This window comes from Populus euphratica, unplaced genomic scaffold (assembly GCF_000495115.2).
Source record: "Populus euphratica unplaced genomic scaffold, PopEup_1.0 scaffold169.1, whole genome shotgun sequence".
Taxonomy (NCBI): Eukaryota; Viridiplantae; Streptophyta; class Magnoliopsida; order Malpighiales; family Salicaceae; genus Populus; species Populus euphratica.
In genome coordinates this window covers 202,703-221,207 of record NW_011500053.1, presented here as the reverse complement: position 1 = coordinate 221,207, position 18,505 = coordinate 202,703, and the positions used below count along the sequence as shown (strand labels likewise).

Below are 18,505 nucleotides of genomic sequence, written 5' to 3'. Positions count from 1 at the left end.
CGGCGTTAACTTTTGAAACCACAATATAAACTCTTTTGCTGGAGTTCTCTAGCAAGTAACCAGTGAAGGAAATCTTGAGTGCTTGCTGCAATTAAGCACCGCGATTCAAGAACTGGTTACAGGAAAGAAAATGAAAATAATTGCATAAGCTTAAGACCAGAACAATAAGAGCTTGCAGTCCACTAGAAAGAATCACTGTGATCAACCGTCTCAGTAGACAGCTCCACAGTGATCAAAAAACATTGAAGCCCAGTTCACTTGTGTGCGTGCATTTCCATAAATTTCGACAAAAGTATCTTAAAATTTTATTAATCATCACATATATTAAAAAGAAATTATTAAATATATTATCTTCTCTTTTGAGAAGTTCTACACGTCGAAATTAAAAAAGAAAACTCCACATAAAGAGAATATTTATCTCTTTATATGTATAAACATATTATTTTGTTTTATTTATTATTAATTTTCTTGAGAGGATCATTATTCAATCTTTAAGAATCAATTAACTCCCAAAAACTCAAACAAGTATATTTCTTTTTTACTTCTTTGATTGCTTGAGGTCTCTGGTTTGGGAATTTCCCTGCTCTTTGATTCGGAGTTTCTTGGATTAATAAGGCCCAAAGGACTACAGGTGCGAAGGAACATCAATCAAAATACTTACGAAGAACACATAGAAGGCCCAATAATAAAAAAAATCGCAACCAAACCCAAATGCATCCATGTGAGATCATTGGGACTTTGTACCATCCTGATCAAATCTAAAAACAAATTAATATGAAATTTAATTTAATTTTTTTTATTAAGTGTGTTTGATAGTGATTTTTATAGTATTTTGTTACTTGTAAATATATTAAAATAATATTTTTTATTTTTTAAAAATTATTTTTAATATTAATACTTCAAAATGATATAAAAATATATAAAAACATTAAAAAAAATATTTTTTTTTAAAATTAAACTTTCACCAACTTTCATTTCAATCGAAACCCTCAATTAACTCTTTACTTAGTAAATCCAGTTGATTTGTTAAAAACTCTATCAAAATTCAGTCTAGTCAAAAAAATTAAAAAAAAATTGCTTAGAATAGTATTTAAAACTTAGATGAGCTTATATTAACTAAAACAATCTTTAAAATAATTAATTTATTAGTTATTATAAAAGGATTGACCTACTATCTGATTAAAATAATTAATTTATTAGTTATTATAAAGGGATTGACCTACTATCTGATAACCCAACCCGTAAATTTAAATTCAATCAGGTTTTAAATTAAACTTGAAAAACAAGTTTTTTATCAACATAATTTTTTAAAAAAATACAATGCTACCAGATACTCTAATTCATTAAGTTTCTAAATCAAGTAGTTGCATTAATTGATTTTGATTATTATTATTATTATTTTATATTTGATAATAAGAAATATTTTGAACCATCTACGTGTAAAAATTAATAAATTATTTATGATTATTGTGTCTTTATAAATTGCGAAAAATAAGAGAAATTTTCGATGCTTGTCGATCAAGAACAAGCATATGATACAAATATTCTGTAAAGCGCACCGTTTGACTATACACGAGACATCTCAGTTTTTTTTTCCATTCTTCGTCGTTGACTTTTCATGCGTTGACCGTTGTTGTATTATATTGGATGTGAAACGGGTCAGGTACATTGCCTGTGCAGTCCAACCATGTTCTTTGAAAAAAAAAAAAGTGAAATAGAATAGTTTGTGTAAGTCGTGATGGGAAGATAGGACATTCAAGTTTATGGTTATATCTTCATATTAAAAAATAAAATAAAATTAAACGTGATGACTAATATTATGGAAAAAATCTTGACTATATAAATTTAAAGTATGGAGAAACGAGATTAATATAAATATACCAATAAGTAAAATTAAGGTATTGTTTGTTTGGGAGGCCAATATGTTTTTTAATTTTTTAATTTTTAATTAATTTTTAGATTGTTTTGATGTTATAATATAAAAAATAAATTTTAAAAAAATAAAAAAATATATTATTTATATTTAAAAAAAACACTTAAAAAAACATCTATTATAATTTCAAAGGCATAAATATCCGAAACTGATGTTTCTATATCTTGATTACGAGTCAGAGCTCCATGTTCATTTTCTTGGCAATGTCTCAGAAGACGTTGCATCATAAAGACTGCTTTCATTTAACAGGGAGGCCGTACAGATTTTCAATTTGCTCATGTTCAAGTCTCTTTCACTTGGGAAATTTCATAAGAGTTTAAGGCGCTCTACTCTGTTATCATATTTCCAGAATCCAGACAGTGATGGGCTAGCATGTATATCATTGGAAATGTCCCCACCTGGTCTTTGTTTTCTTGCCGCCATCCTTCCCTGTGTAGGAAGAGGACATCATATGTGTCTGCAGACAAAACCATTTATCAAGAACACTCAACTTCCCCTCTGAACTCGGTCCTAGTTTTAAGCAGCCAATTTTGATATATCAAAGACACAACAACCATTTTAGAACGAATTGCCTGTCTGCTGTGTTGAGTGTCGTGTGGCTGGTAAGGTTCAGAGCTCGGGGATTGCAGGAAACCTCATGGCCCCAGTTCTTCCATTTAGTGACTCCTTCCAACTCCCCAGATGTTACCTGGCAACTGCAGCAGCAACTTGCAAGGAGCGTGGGCCAGATGGCTGCCCATTTAATGAACTGGGCACCGCCATCGTACCTGATTGGATAAGTTGCGTGTTCCATCCAAACACTCAATCAAAGCCTTGTTGTGGTGATATACTTCCAGAGTAGCCTTCTGGAAAATTTTATTTCGATATTTCTAAGAACATTAAGAAATTTTACCGCGGTGTTTATTCACCGAACTGAGAGAGCAGGCGACATTGGAAACAAAAGCTGTCCTCGAGGGTAATTTAATGGACAAAGATGCAACCAAAACTGCTGTGGGGATTGTGCAATCACAATCTAACCAGTTTATGTTGTTAGCCAAAGAGGAAATGATACAGGATAAACCTTTTTTTTTATTCTACTCATACATTACATATTGCAGAACCGAGATTTTTCAGACATTTTGGCTCGTGATGGTACGAGCCAGGCCACCTTGGCCTGTTTATCGATCAAGTGCAAATTATAAGAGCGGAGGAGAAAGAAAATATTACAATAGCAGAGAAGGTATAAAACTAAAAGCCTAGACCCCAGGCTTAAGAAATGACTCTATGATCTCCTGTGGGGATTGTGAAATGATCTTTGAGACCCCTCAAAGAGATCCAACAAGTAATTCTGTAAATCATCTGCACTGTACTTGATGTGCTTGTCACTAATTTGATTTGTATGTCTTCCGACAAATGTTCGGTAAGCTTGGATCACCTTGAGGGATGTTGAGATTCGTAAATCTTCTCGTAGATGACCATTTGGGATTGACCATGCTGTCTGTGTCCTGTAAACCTCCTCAAAAGCGGTATAAAAATTCCGAAACCTTTCCTTGAGAAGAGTTCTTGAAGAATTGGAATTCCCCTCATCCTTCAGTATAGCGAGGATAGAACTCCAGGTATTTCTTTCATAGTTTATCTCATGCTGCTGGAATTTCCAGTTGTGCTTTCGAATCCACCCATCTCCAAGTATAGACTGAAGATTCGAATTCACAACTTTTTGAGCCATGTAATGAATGTTGTTCATCAAGAATATGTGCTGCAAAGAAGTATCTTTGTATAGCTTGGCCTTGTCATCAAGATTGCATTCTAGAATTGAAGCAACTGATCGGAAGTGGAGAGCCAATGGTGAACCATCGCATGCACCTTCTCTAGCGTTCTCTTCTTCTGTAGATGGATTAATGTCAGGGGACAACGACATGGTATCCTCTCCATCTTGGTCTTTGAGGAGAAAATTGAGAGTTTCCCGGTAGCCAGTGAGAGCATTGAGGTAATTCATAACATACTTGGTGAGGGGATGAATTCCACCTCCTGCAATAGGGTTTGTTGAGGTGCTTGTTGAAATAGCATTTTCAAATTCGAGAAATGCTGCCCTTACAGAGTCCCCCAATCTCCTTAAAACTTCTCGACAGTCAATTCTAACACGAGCACCAGCCTCATCTGCATATAAGGAATCTATGTCTGGAAGAAGATCTGCCAGGACCTCATACATATCAAGTATAGGAAACAGCTTTTCTGGTTTATGGGGACCAATAGATACAGCTTCACCAAAATTTAAAAGCCACATCATTGAAGCCTTTGAAACCTCAGCAAAAGAAACCAAATTAACTGTTCCCAGATCCCCAAAAATCTGTTCAGATAGACATTTCTCACTAGCAAGATAGACCCGCACAAAGATCTTCATAGTCCGAACCCATCTCCTGATCTTGGAATTTAAGCTGCCCCACTCCAATCTCAGCACATCTTCAATGCTCAGTTTCTCGATTTCAAGAATAAGGAGAAAATCATCCAAGGCATCCCGTCGAACACTGACATATGCCTGGGAACATTCATGACCATAACCAGAAATGAACATCAAATTTGCAATGCATCTGAGTTCAGGAATCGTGTAAGGATGGACTAACTCAACAATATATTCCTCTGAATTTCTGCTAACACTATCTCTATGCTGAGATTCCTCGAATGAGTCATCCCCAAGAGAAACTACTGAGCCAGCATCCTCTTCACTTGAACGAAAAGACATATGCTCTGGCTCAAATGATTGCTTGTTTTGAACGAGCATATACTTAAACTCTTCCTCAAGCCTTGCCATTGCGATTTGAAGAATATCATGCGCCCTCCGTAGCAGCTCCTTTTCTCCATCATCTTTCAAACACATAGCCTCCAGCTTTTCTGTCAATTTTCGTACTTCATCAACAGAATTTATATACTCATTAGTTTCACTGGAACCCAAGTCCCAGATCATAGACTGATCAGTCTCCCAGATCATAATCTTCTCCTGAATAACATTTAGCCTGCCTTCATCATCACTTATTTCGTCAACTTCATTTTCACTGATGGTGGTTATGGTAGTCAATTGGGTGCCAAGCTCTGCCAAGATCTTCTTCGCATCATCTGTGAGGTTCCTTTTCGACCCTAGTGCCCTCACAATCTGTTTTGCAGCAGCAATTAAGTTTTCTTCTCCTTCTAATTCAGGAACCGCAGCGTCATACTCCCCCATAGCTAGAGAGTTCACAACGAATAGCAATCACAAACTCCCAACCAATCCCTTTGTTTGATCAACAACCAGAACTGAACCCCAATCCTGCAACCACGCCTCTTAATAATTGTCTTCCAAACTCTGAGCTATAGACTTCATTACCCTAAAGGCTGAGCAATAAATGCTACTCTCTGATCTTACCTGGAAAACCACACATTAGTTTTCCAAAACCAAATTCCAAATACTTGCGTATCCAATGCCAAATGGTAAGAGGAGATAACAAGTACAACTTAAAAAGTGAAACTTCGCATTGTCGGTTAGAGGACTGCAAGATCATTAACTGCTTCACGAAAAAAAAAAACAAGCAACTTCAAATCTACAAACAGCAAGAACAAAGAAAGGCAATAAAAACCCAGTTCATTCAGCACTACATATCAATCATACATACAAAAAAATGACCAAAAAGGAGACGGAATCTCAAGCACACGAGGGTAACATAGAAAAATATGCATATAACACAAATGAGGTTCCAAAGATTTGGCATAGTCATAGACAAAAGCAAGCTACATATAAAGAACAAAACTTGATTTACTCAGAAAAAGATCGGCAAGATCTAAAAGGATAGTAATAATAAAAGAAAAGGCAGATAGAAAAAGAAACACCAACCAGTCGATAGATCAAAGTAGAACTGACTGACCTTTCTTCTTTAAAGTAGAGGGCTTTCGCCTTGGAGATATCTTGTCAGTAAAGTTGCTTGCACGCTGCAACCTCCAAAGCTCCTCTCTCGCTCCCTCCCCCACTTCCCTATTTTAAGGAGAAGAAGAATACAAGTCCTTCGTTATGGATTTCTATGAGGCATCTGACCAAACTGCTCTACGCGGAATAATAAAGGACTTTTTCCTTTTATTTCTCTCAAATATCAGATATTTATATTTACCTCAGTTTTAGAGAAAGTTTAGAATTACAGTGGAGTAGCTTTTTTTAATTTCGAAATATGTTAAAATAATTTTTTATTTTTTAAAATTTAGTCTTAATATCAACATATTAAAATAATTTTATAATATTAAAAAATAATTAAAAAAAATAAAAAAACTTCAAAATTAAGTTAGAGAATTCATGAATTAATAAGTACATATTTAACCTTTTCCAGATTAAATTTTTAAGAAATAATAAAATATGTTATGAATAATCTCATCAAAATTATTTTTTTATTTACCCTTTTCCGGGTAATTTAATGTTTAAATCCTTTTTGTTTTTAAATTTTAAAAATATTTTTGAAAAATTTAATTTTTTTTATTTTTTATTTTAAGTTGATATTTTATATTTTTAAATTATTTTAATATATTAATGTTAAAAATATTTTTTTAAAATAAAAAAAATAATTTCAATAAATTTTTTAATAAAAAATATTAAAAAAAAAACATATTTATATTTTTAATACCTTACATGCTTCGTTTTCTTAATCAAAAAGGAAAGTATATGGTGATTTTTTTTTTCAGGAAACTGAAGTAATCATTAGCTCCTGTGTGTTTTTATTTGTTTTTATTTAAATATTTTTTTAAGTCTGATGATGCTATTTTAGAATTGGGATTGGATTTGGTTCATTTTTATTTTATAAGATAATTAATTTGCTAATTTTATTGTAGATTTGATTTTTGGGATTTGATTATACATTATAAATTATAATATTTTTAATTTAAAAAGTATAGTATAACTAGTTAAATTTTAGATTATTTTTTAAAAATTATCAATATAATTTTTACAAAGCTTAAATTTATTTTATTCACATAAATATTAATTTTAGAACTTGTTAAATTAATAAAAATATACACAAATTAATTTAAATATCTATATTAATAAAAAAAATTATATTACCTTTGTTTTAAGCAGCACATAAACTAAAACTTTACCTATTTTGTTGGGTTTGTTTTATAATTCTTTTATTTTAAAAAAAACTATATCTAAACGGGCTTTTATATTGATTAAAAGGGCATTATATTGGATTAAATTAAATTAAAAAGATATTGATTCTCCGAGAGATTTCATTGTTCAGACGTCATGGATCACTATTAGTTTTAATAATAAGTTTTTGTTTTTGTTTTGGTCGCTGAATTTTTTTTTTTTTAATTTTATCTGTGTATAAGTTGTTTGTGATGTTTGATGGGTTAATAGTTTATTCTCTCCCTGCATCATATTCTTATGGTCAAAGGTTTTTATCACACTTCAGGATTTGAATGAAGGCCCATTTAATAACATATAATTTAAATTTGTACCATAAAATCACAATTAAAAATAAAATAAAATGAAAAAACAGAGGCTTTTCACAAATTAAAAAAAAAAAGGTGCGTCTTTGTCCACATATTATCAATTGACTTGCTTTTCTGGTCATTTTAGTTTTAAGCTTTCTACCTTTGGACTAAAATTTTATTTTATTTATATTTCAACCATTAAATTTAAAAGAAAATGAGATATAAAAGGTCGTTGAAAATAAAAAAATAGAGAGTGGAAAACTTCATCTTTATGTTAATAGGTTTAGTTGACTAAATGAGTGTCATTAAAATGCTTTTTATTTTTTTATCTTGCGAGAACAATTACATCGACCCTCTAAAATTTTTTTTATTCAACTTAATTTTCTGATTTTTTTATTAACTAAAGGCTGATTTGATCTTAAAAATTGATTTATTGAAGTTTTTAAAATATTTTGTTATATGTTTTTAGTTGCAAACAAAGTTAATAATAAGTTTTTAATGCTAATAAAATTAAACTCTGACTTTTCAATCATCTTAAATAGCGAATGACGTTTATTTTTTATTTTTTCCCATAAAAATAGATGTGTTGGCCCATAGAAAACCAAGCATCTAGTTATTTTTGTTTTGTAAAGTATTTTTTAATTATTATTATTATTAATGTTATTGTTAAAATTTTATTTTATTTTTTTCAAATAAGATTACAACATTGTTCTTTAATATGAGCAAGCAATTTTTTTATATAGTCCTTCATGATTTTATTTTAATGTATTATATTTTCTTACAAAAGCCTATTTGTATTAACATATAATTAAATAGAAAATAGATTTCAAGGATTTTTGTGCAACAACACTTGTGTATAGTATATTATTCTTATATTTTTTGATATATTTATGCAAAATTATCAAAATATAATTTATTTTAGTAAAGTTTTCTTTTATAATTCTTGTAAGAAAATGTGAAAATAAAGAAAGTAAATTAATAAGATAAATAGGTTTTTAATAAAGAGATATTTTTTATCCTATTTCAAATCATTCAATTAGATTTTTTATATTTATTCTAATTGCTTTCATTATTTATAAATAAAGAACACGGCTTCAAAAAACTATATTAATAAGAAAAAAAGATAAACTAGAAAATTATTTTGTTTTAATGGAATTTCAATTATTATAATTCTTATAAAAATAATCTTATTTCTATATAATTGAAATAAAAAAATTTAAATAATTCCCTGAGACATTATATAATATACATTGACATATACTTTTAATTTTTTTTTTATTAACTTTTGATCTTTCCTATAGTGGAGAGCACGCAAGCCAGAACGCAGTGGTCTGATCCTTCTTTTTTTTTTTGTCATTTATTGATTAATATTTCCATCTTGTCAAGCACCTGCTATACCCACTTCAGCTGATTTTGTGCTGGGATGATTTAATTTATTTTTTATTGGTGAGATACTTACAGCTTTAGTTATTAACTTTGATTATGACATTAGCTCATTGATGTGGCTGCGTTCCTGGTTATATAGCTTGATTGCAGTTAATTTTTAAAAATTTTAAAATTTTTTAATATTTTATTTTTAAAAATTAAAAAATAAATTTTTTTATTTGTATGTTATATATAATTATTTCACATAAAAAAACAAAAAAACAATTTATATGTGTGCAAACTCTCTGTATATAGGTATTTCATATTAAATTTTTTTAAAAAAATTCACATATATATATATATATATAAAGTCAAATATACATAAATTAATTATATAGTTTTTGACTTTATTAAAAAATATATAAAAAAGGGTTTTACCCAAGTTTGAAGTTAACTTGAAAAATCACATCATTTTTATTGTATCAATTAAAAATTTAAAATGTTTTTACTTGAAATAGCCTTGTTTCTATGTTTTAAACGTATTTTTGAAAAAAATTAATTTTTTTTTATTAATTTTAAATTAATATATTTTTAGTGTTTTCAAATTATTTTGATGTACTGATGTCAAAAATAATTTTTAAAAAATAAAAAATATTATTAATTTATATTTTAACACGAAAAACTATTTAAAAAGTAACCAAATCCATATTTCTACACAAACTTTTAAATTCACAAACTATTTAAATCAACTTGTTGAAGTGGGTCTAACTCATATCAATAAATATAGTTATTTTAATTATTTTTCAAATATTTATAATCAATTTTTACCCATGAAATACTTATTGATAAATATAAATTTGATCAATTGATTAAAAAAATTTATTTTTATTTTGAACTAGGATTGTAGTTCAACAAAGACAACCTCAAACCATGCCGTATCTGGTTAAATATCACCAAATATTTAGAATTTTTTATTCACAAGGTCAAACATTAAAATTATATTCAATCGGCGGGCATAGGAGTCCGTAATTGATGGAGAAACCGTGACGAAAGTGACGGTAAGGCTGTTGCTTGGAACTAATCATTTAGGTTGAAATTTGATTAACACTTTTCATTTGATGAAACTAGATTTGCCATTTGTTTTCGTTCTTCAACATGTTTTTTTAAATATTTTTTTAATAAAGTATTAAATTGATGTATTTTTAAATAATTTTTAAATAATTTTAATATAATGATATCAAAATATTAATATATATATATATAATATTTTTAATTAAAATATACTTTTAAAATTATTTTAAACCTCATTAAAAAGTCTAGTGATTTGGCTGTTTCTTGTTATTATTATTAGTTTTTGTTAATATTATATATATCTTCACTAATTTTTTGAGATCTAGGTTAATTTATATATATATATATATTAACTAATTTTTTTTATGTTTTAAAATTAGGATTATATAAACCTTCAGTTCCTGAGATTTAGTTAAATTATACCCTTTAAAGTTTATTTTTATATTAACATGAATAGTTGAGTCATGTTAAATTATACCCTTTAAAGTTTATTTTTTTATTAACATAAATAGTTGACTCATTTTATATTTATCTTAATTAATTTTATAAATTTTAAAATTAATAATTATATAAATCTTAAATAACCATAAAAATATTTAAATTTATGATAAGTTGAATAATAAATACAAAATTGAAGAGCTAGGATTGAGTTGACTGTTTTTTATTATTAGATATCCATCCATCTTTTCTTGAAATAATAATTTAAAAAAGAAAAAGAAGAATCAAAAGTGATGTCACGAGAGGACATTGACTGGAAAATGATGTTAATATAAATAATTGTTCCACGACATCCATACAAAGAGTAGATAGACATCAAGGCAAAAACAATTCAATCAAGAAAAAGCTGACCAGTCAATGTTTGAATTTGTTTCTAAATAGCATATTCTAACACAAAAGGTTTTTAAAAAATAACACGACCAAATAACATGATCTATTGATTTTTATTTTTATTTTTTTAGTTTAATTTAAGATTTATTATAATACTCGTGCTTTACAAGTTAAAACAACTGATTAGGGAATAAAATAAATTTTGTAAATCAGTTATTTTGATAACCCAAGATTTTGAAAAAAGTAAGAAGTTATGATAGATAGGAAAATATTAAAAATAAATAGTAAATAAAACAAACTTTTTATTATGTACTAGAAATTAATTTTGTTTAGAAAAAAAAGGAATGGGATTAGGGTTCATGCTTGTGTGATACAGAACTAATTTAAAATTATAGATAAGTATTGAGAATAAATAATTTTTATTAAAAAGGGTAGGGATTAGATTTGGGTTTATACAAAAAAAAAATTAAAAAAAGATAAATATCGAAAATAAAAAATAGATAAAACTATTTTTTTATCCAGTGAAGCAAAGGCACGGATTGGATTCGCACAATCACAGAGCAAAACCCTCTCCATTCCATCTGCCTTTCCCTGCTTTTACACAGTCAAACTCTTCTTCCTACTGAAATTCCTCAATGGTCGAATAAAATCTGTGTCTACATTGCAACAATAACACGAAAGGGACTATGTTTTACTAAATTGGGGAGATTTTTCTTTCTTTTTTTGTTTTATTTCAAGACCTAGGAAGGGGATCCCCTTTCAAGAATGATTTGAATAGCTGAAGAGCTGCTCTGGGCTTGAAAAGTGGCACTTCATGGCCAGCCCCTCTCACTGTTGCAAAAGTCAGCCCTTCGTATACCTCAGTCCAGCCTCCAACCTTCACAAATCCACATCCAGATAGAACAATTCAAAAACCCTTTACTTTCTTAACATACAGTTTCATTTCCATATCTAGTTAGTTTGAAGATTCGTATCCGAGATTGATTTGTTTATAACTAAAATAAATTTTTAAAAATAAAATAATAATCAAATGGTGTTAGATTCTGGTAAATGACAAAGTTTGTTAGCCTCGATCTCGTTGACTTTGTATCCTATCAATCTGTTGAAATATATTAAACAAGGACTAATTCTTGCAGGTTTCCCTAGTGGGATTATAAGCATATTATCACAACATTCTATCAATTCCAGTATAACATAAACAAAGAACATAGGACAGAATCCTTACCTGCTTCTTAACATACCAAGGATACCATGGGATCTTTGCTGCTAATTTAAGATTTGCAAGGGAGTATCTAGTAGCTGTAACTGGGACCACTGAGTCGACGTCGCCACTGCAGTGGATCGATAGGAGGAAAAAAAAGTGATTAACTGTTAAAAATTATATATGAAAAACAATTCTGTAGAGTCGTTAGATTAACCAAGACAAATATCTCACCTGAACACCCAAATCCTCAATCCACTAGCAAGCATTTCTCTGTAAATTGGGAGAACTGAAACATCCGAGTCGTTCCAGTTGCGATTTAGGACCTCACTGCATAAGCAGAAACATCAGTTTAGTTCTTGGAGTAAATGTGTGGATTCCCTTGATTTTTTTTGTCAGTGCAGTTGCCTAGAGCTCTGGTAATTCACCTGCAAGCAGTCCACTTGTATGGAATCTTGGTCACATTGGCATGAAGTTCTTTCTGCACATCCGGCCTATTGTAATATATCTCAGCATATTTTTCAGTACAAGGATCATAGCCAGATATTTGTCGGAAAACCTGATAGTTTTAGAAAAAATAGGGGACGTATCAATCATTTTGTACCTGAGCAGATCGCATATGACGTATCAATCATTTTGTACCTGAGCAGATAGCATATGTTTTTTTTTTTTTTTTGACAAAATCTACGCAGAAATATCAGTCTTATCAGTATTGCTAAAGCTTGATTTAAATAATACCTTATGGGGATGGTGAGGCAATCGAATAGTGTGGCGAGTGGAGGTGCTGCCATCAGAGTTGTTACAAGGAGGTGAATAAATATTGTACTGGTCAATGTTGCCAAATTCTTGATCCATGGCATAACTATACAATGATTCACATTCGTCTGACTCCTTCTGCCTTCGAAAATCACAAGTGTTGACGAGCTGCTGATATGTTTTATCAGAGATCATTGCATGGCTCCACCAGTACGTCACTGTTCCAAGGTTGTCATAATAGTTGTCTGTAACTGCATTCCCAACCTGGAATCCATTTCATAATAATTTATAGGTTATATAAATGCAATCTATGGGGCAAGAGAACTACAACCAGTTAATTAATTTTTAATTTATAGAACTGAAATTACTTTAACATTTTACAAAACCAGGCACAGGCACAGCATTTCTAATTGTCAGATGAATGGGACCTGGAAGCTGTGATCTTAATCAGCGAAGAAAACCATTTTCTAGGAAAGGAACTTCAGCCCATGATTTCGTCTGGTTCTGATTGTGCATAACACACAACTGAAAACAAAGCAACGCAATGCAAATGGATCTATCAGATAGTATGGGGATAAAAAGTTACCATAAATCCTTTGAGATTTATTGGATGCTTGGACCTTTTATTGTACATTGTAATTTCTCCAGCCAGCTGAGGAACATAATGGCCTGCATAACTCTCGCCAGTAAGGTACACTTCTCGGTGCTTGTATCGTGGGAAGCGGTTCATCCATCCAAGCAGGAACTCCAGTGAGTCCATGGCTGATCATTATTACAAATTAGATTGAAATCGCAATAAATACAACTGCAAAGACCCAAGAATGCTCATCATATGGCTTGTAAAATTTCCTATCTCAGATATTCATGAAGCGCACTAGTACGTCGAACGGCTTACATCATATTTCAATCACAGACAATAATAAACAAACTATAGGAGTCCTGCAAGGATTAAAATACTATAACAAGCTTCCCCTGGCTGGCAATGATATCATGGACCAAGGCCCGTGTATCTAACAATGTGCAATTATAAATGGAGGCAAATCAATAATAATAAGACTCGACCCCATGGCCGACCCATCTCAAGACCCAGTTACAGGTTGAATGGACTGACTAGATCAACCAAAGTTTTTTATTTTTGTTTTTTCCCTAAACATCTTCACTAACCCTGTTTGGGCCGGATGAAGATCACCAAGTTGAGCTGACCGAATCATGTAATTATGGGCATATCATGTTAAGTACTACTTGTCCGAATCATAATCATAAAGCTGTGATTAACTTGTTAAATCTAAGTTGATCAAAGAAATTACTAGACTACCCAATGATAAGCACTAGGACCTATAGCATCATCATTATAATATTGTAGGGGAGCTGGCTAGTTTTTCAAATCATGGCCTTAGAAATCACGCACGCTTTCTTATAGTGCGAGTAAGCTAAGCTGGTTCAAATATCCTGGTTATAAAATACAAAAAAAAACATAGCAATAACTTATCTAACGCTGGCATAAAATGACTGCTACCAGTGCGAACATCGCCGGTGTCAAGCAAATCAGAGGACCGGTTGCTGTACGAGAAGCCAACACCAGCAGGTGTTTCCAGGAACAAGAGGTTGGCCACAGTGTTCCATGAAAACTTGTTGAGGTATAATCCCGAGGCAGTCTTGTTGATTCTGAATGGGCCTATCTCCTCAGAAGCACCATACGCAACAGAAGAGCAACCAGGACCTGCTTATTTACAAGTAGAAGGAAGAGAGATTAAAACCATGACAATGAAGAGATGGGTCCCAAAAACATACCAGATCATGCTGCTTTGATAGAAATGGTCAGAGATCGTGCCAACAAATTTGGCTCCACATCATGTATTTGCCTTAATATGCAAAGATTTTCTTAGACTCAACCCAATATACAGGGAGATCTACAGATTGCATTCTACAGACTTAATTTTCAAAATCGGTACTGAAACTTGAGCTGACGAGTGTGGTTTAGAAAGAGAGGACAGACTGTTTATGCTATAATTTCTTGGTTTAGTTAATGCATTGATGGTCAAGCTGACAGAGCTGACTAAATGAAGTCGTAATTGCTGTGACCTAATAATGAGGCCTCTTCCTGAATGCTCTCGAGCAATTATCTCTCTTTCTATTTCACCCAGTACATATTTTATTAGATATTCTATCGATAGATGGTTTCAAATATCCATTTAAATATTCATTATTAATCTAAAATGAAATTTTATATAATTATCCAGAAAAGTTCATTTAAATTCAAGTTAGATCGGCATCCTGTCCATGTACCTAGACGCGCATACGTATTTACTCCATCTTTTGGAGTCTTGTGTGCATTTTTTCAGCCTTTTCTGGATAACAAGGGTGAGAATGCGCCTAGTCATTCTACTATCATTTATTAGTAGTTGGGTCATCATTTTTAGCCATTGGTAGGCCATTCATGTGAGCACTGACCACTGCGCCTCTTTTCTTCTCTTCTCACTAGTTTCTGCCTGCTGCATAAAAAGTAAAGGCACCTCATCGCAGATTAACCAGAGAGAACTAAATGATTTAAACTTCCATGCCTCTTTTTGGATGAGTTTTAAGTTCCAAACAAAACAACGAAAATTAGAAAAGAGGTGTTTAAAAATTGATAGTGCAGTGTATAGAAACTTATAGTTCCAAAAGATATAGAAGAAGACTCTAAAAATCTTCATCATTCGTTTCCATGCCTGCAACAAAGAAAGTTTCTGATATATGTCTATTTCTAGATATATAGAAGGAGAAACAAGGGCTGGGGTAATTCTTGTACCAAATACAAGAAAATGCATGTTGACACAAGTATATCCCGCTAATGTTTTCTCGAGAACACGACTAGGCAATATCCCTAATGATCGATACATAACAATGACAGAAAATCAAACTAGTGATGCAAAGAGACCTGTGGAGAAAGAGAAAGAGGAGAGGAGGGGGGGTCTAACCTCCATTGAGCCAAACAACCAAGGGTTTAGACAAGGGGTCATGGACAGCCTCGGTGAGCCAGTAAAAGAGAGCTCTACCAACAGCTTTGTTTACTGTAACATAGCCAGAGAATTGTTGAAAAGAGACCTTAGGTTGGCCAGGAAGTGAAGATATCCTGTCTGCTTCTTCTTCTTCACTCACTGCATGGTGATGACTAGCACTAGAGGAGAAAACAAATAAAAGCAAAACAAAGACAATGGAAACCAAGATCTGTTTTTCAGCCATGACCATGGCCTTTGTTGGTGGAAGAAGAAGCAGAAGCGAAGCAAACAAATGGGCCTGCACTTTCTAGTGTGTGCGCGAAGCTGAGTATGGAGAGTGTCACTCAGTTTGGATTAAATAGGAGAGAGGGGGGATTAAATAGGAGGGGGGGGAGGGGGAGGCATGATCTATGGATATCATCACCCAACAGCACAACAATTTATGCATTTGGGCACCCATTACATTTGCTACAGCAGACGCCAATCTTGAAAAGACAATACTAGCCCCACTTTTTTTAAAAAATAAATATGGAGTCTATGAGGTGTCTATATACAAATCATAAATATATATTTTTAGTTTTCTGGAAAAGGGTTATCTTAATTTCTGTGTCCCAGGCAAATGGAACTGGGATCACATGTTTAACGCTTACACATGAAACAGTCCCCTCTAATCCTCCATTAATTCCTCTTGTATTCATGTATGAAACTTTGACCGATACCTTGCTTCACTGCCTTCGTCGCTTCATCCATTACCATCACTTGCTTTTGTGTTTCTCTCCCTCTGTTTTTTAATGATAATTTGCTCTCCGATGAGCTTCAAAAAGGGTGGTTTTCGCTAGGTCAAAAAGAAAATCGTAGTTTGTCATAGACGGGAGTTGTTGTCCAGAGCGTATTACTTTAGTGCGAGGCTAATTTGGTGGCACCTGATCATGTGCTAGCAATCATCGTCTCCTTGCAAAAAGATTTGCAAGAAACAGAAAGTCTTTCAAGCAGGAAAAGGGCCACAAGGCTACGAACCTTAGATGCAGCTTGCTATGAGTCCATACCCTTTGAATTTGTGTTCACATAACTTAAAAATAATCTTGTTCGCATAAAAATAATGATTGACTTAATTCCAAATTAAAACTCAGAGGCAAACCCTAAATAATCTTCGCGTAAGCAAGTAGCTAGGTGGAAGTATAATAAAAAGCTTTATTCTCTGGCTCTCTTTACGTGCACGCGAGAAGGGTGTTTTTGAATTCCATTTACAGCATGCTGTGTGGGCATGGTGATGATGGCTGCCTTGGATTCGTATTGCCCTTCAAAAGGGTGTCAATGTCATCGTCCACTATTTTATTCCTTGCTCTACTCAGCAGCGCCGCTGCTGTTGCTGATAACAGATCATCATCGATCTTTTATCTTCTTCTCTCATCTTCGATACATTTCCATCAAATTTAGCATTTTATGCTCACATGATATGTCCACAGCATTGCTTCATCTAGTGATGCTTTGAACAGGGATGGGCTGTGCTTGGCCTTTCTTGTAAATTTATTTTCATGCATTCGGCAACACGCAAAGTTGCTTCGGAAGATTCGTTTACTCAATTTTCTAGTTTTGTCTCAATAATCTCAACCGAGTATGTGAATACATGTTCTTTTGTTTGGTTTTCTGAACTGGTAAAGCTGGTAGCATTTACAGGGATGGCAATGTGGCATGATCCATGGAGGTGTGTATGTGAAATAAAAACCAATGTGGAAGGAATAATTTTAACAAAAAAAAACTCAATTGTGTGTATGTGAAATAAAAACCAATGTGGATGGAATAATTTGAAAAAAAAATATAAAACTCAATTTGTAATTCTTAATTAAATTAATATTAAAAAATAATTTAAAAATTAATAAAAAACCTTTTTAGGCTCTCTTTACATCCACAAAAAGTACTTATGGTGAATTATAATGACAAAAAACAATATTTTTTTGATGTTTTTATAATAATCTCAGTGAAGTCTTTCTTTTTAGATAGTACATGTAATTTACAAACTTTTAGTTTAATGTTAATAATTTTTTCTTTTTTTCTTTTCATCTTGATTTTTACGGTCAAGCCTCTAATTTTTAAAACTAATTTTTTATTTTGTTTTTCTTTCAAATTTGATTCCTTTTTTTATTATTATTTATTTAATTTCAAATAATTTATTTTTTTAATTTCACCCTCCAATTTTCTGGTTTGTAAAATTTAATTTTTATTTTTTTGATTTTTATTTATTTATTTGAGATAATTTTTAATTATTTTTTTATGATTTCATACTTTAATTTTTTTTTCCTATTAGAACTAATTCTTATTCTTTTGATATATATTTTTTTTTTACTTTGATAAATTTTTGATATCCTTACAATAAAAAAAAAATACTGGTAGTGTTCTTTTAATCGTGAAAAGAAATGAAGTACAAATGTAGTGGTAAACTAGCTGTACAAGATTTAGAAACAGCCCTACTTATGGCCCGTAGAGTGGAGAGTAGAAAGCGAAGCAGGGAGTAATGGGGGACAGTGCTTAGGAGTGATGGTGGCGTTGACACTATCCCAAGCATATATAGGCCCCCCACACTCGACACTGTCCCTAGCACGGGGACTGAAGAAACGGCCGGGAAGGAAGTGATAAAAAGGTGAGAGTCTCTCTCAGTTAGTCATGGGCAGCCATTAACTTCCCAGAAAAAAAACTGGAACTGGGAACCCATAATCTTCTAGCATATATTATTGTTTAATCGAGAAATCTTCAGGAATCAAGGTGGCTAAGAAGAATTTCTTATTCTGAATGGAGATTTCTACTCGCACTCAAGAAAAGTCTGGTCGTCTCTCTCTGTTACTGCTATGGACATGCCATCGTCGGAATGGCCACTGTTAATTACACTGCAGAAGCAGCAGAGTCTAGCGTAGAAGGTCATCTAAACACACGAGCCATTGACATGACCTCCCA

The 18,505-nt window shown here is 31.9% G+C and overlaps 2 protein-coding genes across 4 annotated transcripts; both read right to left on the bottom strand.

Annotated features, from left to right (window-relative positions):
• Nucleotides 1-2,919: 2,919 nt before the first annotated feature.
• On the bottom strand, nucleotides 2,920-5,976 carry LOC105107745 (exocyst complex component EXO70B1-like). Of its 3 annotated transcripts, none has more exons than XM_011001778.1 (2): nucleotides 5,806-5,976; nucleotides 2,920-5,448 (listed from the first exon to the last, which is right to left on the bottom strand). In XM_011001778.1, the coding sequence occupies exon 2, from the start codon at nucleotides 5,127-5,129 to the stop codon at nucleotides 3,195-3,197; it is 1,935 nt and encodes a 644-aa protein (XP_011000080.1). In that variant the 5' UTR covers nucleotides 5,130-5,448; nucleotides 5,806-5,976; the 3' UTR covers nucleotides 2,920-3,194. The 3 variants fall into 3 exon arrangements, with proteins under 3 accessions (XP_011000080.1, XP_011000081.1, XP_011000082.1); XM_011001779.1 differs by having other exon boundaries at nucleotides 2,920-5,309; XM_011001780.1 differs by having other exon boundaries at nucleotides 2,920-5,299.
• A 5,145-nt stretch (nucleotides 5,977-11,121) lies between these two features.
• LOC105107744 (serine carboxypeptidase-like 25) lies at nucleotides 11,122-15,915 on the bottom strand. The gene is made up of 8 exons (XM_011001777.1): nucleotides 15,536-15,915; nucleotides 14,095-14,298; nucleotides 13,165-13,340; nucleotides 12,561-12,842; nucleotides 12,251-12,381; nucleotides 12,057-12,152; nucleotides 11,847-11,952; nucleotides 11,122-11,498 (listed from the first exon to the last, which is right to left on the bottom strand). Exons 1-8 carry the CDS (start codon nucleotides 15,804-15,806, stop codon nucleotides 11,355-11,357), a joined length of 1,410 nt encoding a protein of 469 aa, XP_011000079.1. The 5' UTR covers nucleotides 15,807-15,915; the 3' UTR covers nucleotides 11,122-11,354.
• Between the last annotated feature and the right edge of the window lie 2,590 nt (nucleotides 15,916-18,505).